General features: G+C 42.8%; 1 protein-coding gene across 2 annotated transcripts in view; it reads left to right on the forward strand.

Annotated features, from left to right (window-relative positions):
* The first annotated feature begins 3,612 nt into the window (after positions 1-3,612).
* Positions 3,613-5,883, forward strand: part of KATNAL2 (katanin catalytic subunit A1 like 2) — a 37,632-nt gene continuing 35,361 nt past the window's right edge. For both annotated transcript variants that reach the window (XM_026649265.1, XM_026649266.1), the window contains exons 1-2: positions 3,613-3,677; positions 5,189-5,355. In XM_026649265.1, the coding sequence (XP_026505050.1) occupies positions 3,613-3,677; positions 5,189-5,355 (232 nt within the window). The remainder of the gene's footprint in view (positions 3,678-5,188; positions 5,356-5,883) is intronic.

Genomic DNA, 5,883 nt, shown 5'->3' on the forward strand with positions numbered 1-5,883 from the left:
TCAGAAGGGAAACATGGAAAACTGGGTATATTTTGAGAGACTGGGAAAGCTAGAGTTTGAAGGTGACCGGCTGTGACCGAATGTACTCCTGTATTTATACCCTACCCACTATTGTAATAATCTTTGTACAAAATATGCCTTGTGGGGGTATCATTTGAAAATTAATAACTCACTAGTCAATAATATAATGGTGAAATCTATGTAGCAACATTATATGTAAAGTTCTGAATGCCCTTGTATGATGTTGTTAGCACATGTTTAAACCCATGTAGCCCTGATGAGACAGAAGTTGTTAAATAGGTCTATCTTAAACACCGAAATGTGTGTTTACCTCAGTTTACATATAAGTAGTAATCCGGGTCCTCAGGACAGCAAGAGGGGGTAAACTGGTTCCTTAGAGACAAAGGACAAGCTAACGCCTCTAGCCAGGTGTCATAGTTGATTGGCCATCGCCTGTCAAGTGGCAATTATTTGGCAACAAGGAGGGGGCGGGAACAGATTGATCTGCACTTTAGCAAGTAACAGCAAGAAACTTCTTTCACCATGAGACTCCATGTCTACATCCTCACAGTGGGAAGGAACTTTATCTAGGGGTAATCCTTAGGAGAATGCATGTCAAAGGGTGACTGGACTATAAAAGTGAGGATCAAAAACACCCCAGGTTATCTCTATCTTTCTTTCTTTCTTTCTTTCTCTCCCTCCCTCTCTCTCTTTCATCTAAGAAGACAAAGGAACCAGCCTTTTGACTTTGGGAGGGGACATGATCAGAGAATTTGGTCAGCAATGTTTCTGGGAACATGTGGTAAGGATTTTGCCTTGAACCAAGTCTAGTTTAACTTTTAGCTTCTAGAAAATACTTTATTTTTATGTCTCTTGTACTCATTTAATATCTGTTTGTAGTTAAATAAACTTGTTTTATTTTTTTAATCAGAAGTAATCCAGTGTTGTGTTTAAACTGAACTGTTTGGTAACTCCAATTAAGGTAGCAAACTGTTGCATATTGACCCCCTACAGGGGCCATGGACATCCAATCTCTGAATGCCCATGGGAGGGCTGGGCAGTGCAGAACACAGGTTTGGGGGGAAATTTGGGATTCAGAGTGTGTTGGGGTCACCCTGCAGGTAGTAACTAAGGCTGCTGGAAGCCAGAGTGTGGCTGGTGTGTTGCTGACAGCCTGGTGGGGTCAGAGTTGCTGGACTAGCTATACACAGACACTCAGGGAATGCTGGTTTGTGAGAGGTCCAGATTTAGAGCTACAACACCAAAGCATTGTGAGGAACCCAAGGTTGAGGGGCAGGAGGTGACACAACCCCTCACTGGTCTGGATTGCATCCTGAAACATGACACCAGGTTAATCTGCTGCCATATTGGGAAGGGTCCAAGGAACTGGTGGTCCAATTTGCGGGAGGGTCACCTGGTCTGGAGGTGTTTGGCGGCGAGCCACACTGGCATACCATAAATACTGGAGCTTCTTGTTGCTGATGGTTACGTGCCTCTTATAGGCCTTCACTTCTTAATCTAAGTGGTTTTTGAGCTCTTCCTCAATGAGGTGAATCTATTGGTTCCAGTCGGTAGCAGGTGGAAAGGGAGGTGGAATCCATAATTAGCAAAGAAGAAGCTCTGACCTGTGGAGGCATGGTTGGTGGTGGTGTAATAAAAATTTGGATATGGCGGGATCATGGACCAGTTGTCTTGATCTTAATTTACAAAGCATTTCAAATACTGCTTCAGTAGTTGGTTCACCCGTTCAGTTTGTCCATGTGTTTGGGGTTGGTATGCAGTGCAGGTAGATGTGTGGATGTCCAATAGCCTAAATCAGGGGTGGGCAAAGGGCCACATCTGGGTATGGATATTGTATGGAAATTACAGAGGTGGGGGGAGGGGGAGTCATGGGATGTGGCATGGCGGGGAGGGAGGGCCTCTACAGGGGTGGTACCAGGGACTCCTAGGGGCCCTGCCGGCAGTGACACCAAGGTGGCTGTACCAGGCACCGCCACAAGCAGAGGCACCCTAGCTGGGACGGGTGCGGCCCCATGACGGTTTCAAGAATCTCGAGGGTGGGGCTATAGGAGACCGGGAAGGTCCAGGCCGCGGTGATTGGCTGTTGAGGAATGAGGCGAGTCTCTCGGAGGAGCAGTGCCTCAGGGATTGGTCGATTTGAAGGAGGTTGTGGTTCCTAGTTGGACTCGATTAGGGGCAGTATCCCGTGATGCTGCTGGCCTTGATCGTTGGCCAGTTCTGGGCAGAGGCTGGCACTTCTGGGATTGGGCACGTAGGGGCAGGGTTCCGATCCCAGAAACAGCGTGGTGAAGAGTCTGGATAAGCAGTGCCGGCCGCGCCTGCGCAGTGTGACTCTGCATGCGGGAAGATGGTGCTCATCCAGGAATTGTGAGTCGGGGGCTGGGAAGCACTGGGCGGGTGGAGCGGGGCAAGCCCCCGACCCCGCTCCCTGGCTGGAGTGCCAGGCGGGTGGAGTGGGGCAAGCCTCTGACCCCACTCCCTGGTGGCAGCTTGAGGGCCAGATTAAAAGGTCTGACAGGGCGGACGCAGCCCACAGGCTGGAGTTTGCCCACCCCTAGCCTAAATGCTTCATACCAGAAGCAAGAGGTGAACTGTGAGCCTTGGTCAGAAATTATGTGGTTGGTAAACCCATGGAGCCATACCACATTGTGCAGTAGGAGGTGGGCGGTAGTCTCAGCAGAGAGTAGCTGGTTGCTGGGGATGAAATGGGCCATTTAGATCAGGAAGTCCACAAATGTTTGGCCGTCAGATGCTGCGAGTTCCACAGTAAAGTCTGTGGATCCATCTGGATTCACTCTGGGGAAATGATGTATTCCAAAAATTCAATGATGGGCCAGTTGAAGGTGCACTTTTCCGATTTGGTGTACAAACCAGGCTTCTGTAATCTTTATCCCTTTTTCTTGGTATCACTTAATCCATGTTCTTTTGCTAATAAACTTGTTTTGCTTTCATTATAAATCATCAGTATGTGCTATACAAGTTCAGAGAAGTGTGTGCTTCTAGAAAGCTAACAGGTTGGAGTGATTGACTGTCTCTGTAAAGGTAGTGAACCTAACACTTCTTCTGTGAGGGTCCAGTCAGAGGGACTGGTCCCTGCTGTCGGATGAGTTTGGGACGAATTCGTGGCTGGAATCATACCCAAAGTCAGCCTTCAAGGAGTAACCAGGTTGGGTAAAGCCAGGGTGAGGCTTGTGGGCTGCTGATAATCTGTTAGGGTCAGAGTTCTGGATGAAAGCTGCACAACCACAAGACACCCAGGGTTACCAGATGGTAACCAAACCCCTTACTGGCCTAGCTGAACCCCAAAATTTCACAAAAGTACAAACAGTAAAAGGAATTTCTAATTCAATCTATTGTTTCTATGAAAAAGCTTTTATCCATCCAGGATGCCTCATAGTGTTAAAAAAATTACAGTGGAAAACCATTTTACTTCTGTTTTTTGACTGCAAGCTGTTTTATAGTTCTTACATACTGTTGTCTTTATTTAATTGGATTTATTTGGCCAGACTACATTTTGATGCTGTTTGTAGCTATACATAGAATCTGATTATTACGTTTGATCTAGAATTCTGTCTTCCTTCACAGGATGAGATGCGGACAGAAGCTCGTCGAAAAAATCTTCTCATTCTAATTTTGCATTATTTAACAGCGGAAGGGTATGTTATCTAAACAAAAATACACTACAGTTGTTTGTTTATGTGTGTTTCTGGTCTTTCATGGTAATATGCACTTCTGCCCTCTAGTGGATGCAATGGAAGGCCTGCCCTGCTGGCATATAACATGGATATTTTACTTTTAAATTCATTTTATTTATTTCAATTTATGGAATAAAAATAAAAAGCTTGTATCTGGTGTTACTTAGAAATTTTTTACAATCATCTGTAAAGGCTTTTTTTTTACCTTGGGGTTGTGCCCTTTATGATATGTAACAAAGATCTGAAAGGTTTTTAAAAAAGCTTCCTCCATGTGTTTGCTACTAATACTAGGAATATCAAGTTAGGTCTTTTGGTTTTGCTGGAGAGGACAAGGACAACAGGGGAGGCTGAGGGTGGGCTTACATCAGGTATGTCAGCATTGAGCTGTCAGATTCTGTAATTGTTTTGTAGCATGAGACTTGTTGCACACATGCACAATTTCCATTACTTTTAATGGAAGTTACAGTAACACAGAAGGAGGTCCATATATGGGTTTTAAAAGGGTATAAATGTATTTAGTATGAAAGCGTAATGATATAATGGAGTAAATTTGGGACTGAGAATCAGGATTCTATGATTCTATGATTATCCTGACTTCCACCAATTTATTGTGTGACTTTGAACAAGCAATTGGGTAAAATTTTCTAAAGCTCTGGCCTTCCTTTTTCTGGTGTAATTTGCAGTTGCAAAAAATTGCCCCCTGCATTTTTACATTTGTATTTGAATTGAAGGTGCAAATCTTGGTTCTTCAGCTTTTAACTCTGTGATTTGCATTGAAGTGAGGTAATAAGTAGTATAGATTGTATGATTTGCACCTGGATTTGATTTTATGGGTGCAAAAGGGAAGGTACAAATTTGCCAGCCCGAGACACAGCCATTTTGAATATTTACCCCTTCATCTCTGCAGGCCTGATTCTGATCTCAGTTACAACAGTGTGAATCTTTATAGCTAGGAATTTATTCAAATACTGTTACTCTAGGTTTACACTGATGTAACTGACATCAGAATCTGGCCTGCATTTTACTGATGGGGAAACAGAGAGAGGACAAGTCTCTCTCAGAGGCATTATGAGGATTAATTGATTAATATTTGCACAATGGTTTGAAGATAAAGGGCCAGATATACCACACTGGTTATTCTTATTTGTTTTTAAATTAATTGATATAAGCTAATAATAATAATAATGAGGCAGGATGGTTAGGTGGACAGGATTCAATTCTGGATGTCAACAGAACTGGGTACTACTAGTCACAGCTGTGTTACTAATTTGCAATGTGATCTTATGTTGAACTTTTGGGAAGCACTTTGAGGCCTGTGAATGAAAAATGCTTATAATTGTTACTGGTTATTAGTTATGTGGGGTTGCCACCGTTTGAACTATAACACATTTCCTTGTATGCTATTTCTCTCAAAGAATTTTATAAAATAATGACATTCAGTTTTATGTTCTTTGCTCTTTTGAAATGACCAGGTATGTTGATGCTGCAAATGCTTTGGAACAAGAAACCCAATTAGCTTTACGCCGCTTTGAAGTTTGTGACAACGTTGATCTTGAGACTATTTTGATGGAATATGAAAGCTATTACTATGTAAAATTCCAAAAATACCCTAAAATTACCAAAAAGGCCCTAGACACTGGTACGTGGCTGTGTTCCAAAAAGAAAGCTTTTGAACTTCTGTTTCTCATAATTTTAAAAATATGTGAGCACTAAAATACCCAACACTTCTCAGACGTATCCTTATTTAATGTTGTTTTCTCTGTCCCCAAGCTCTCAAATGATTATAGAGCTAAAAGTCTAGTGGTTAGAACATGGGACTGGGATTCAGGAGACCTGGGATCTGTTTCCTTTTCTGCCTCTCACTTCTCTGTGCTTCAGTTTTCCTATCTGTATGAATGGGTATGATGATGATTATCCATCTTTTTTAAACAACTTTGAGATCTACAGGTAAAAGAATATCTAAGTGCAAAATATTATATAGATATTTTCTCATTTTTTTCCTCTTTGGGTAACAATATTAAGAATGCTCTACTTCTGATTTTATGAGAATGAGGTACAGAACCTTTAATCTCTGGACCACTGGTTCTAATCCAGGCTTTTGAGTGACCTCACATTCTGGGGTGTGTGTGTGTGTGTGTGTGTGTGTGTGTGTGTGTGTGTGTGTGTG

This window comes from Terrapene carolina, unplaced genomic scaffold (genome assembly GCF_002925995.2).
Source record: "Terrapene carolina triunguis isolate 2854851 unplaced genomic scaffold, T_m_triunguis-2.0 Scaffold69, whole genome shotgun sequence".
Taxonomy (NCBI): domain Eukaryota; kingdom Metazoa; phylum Chordata; order Testudines; family Emydidae; genus Terrapene; species Terrapene triunguis.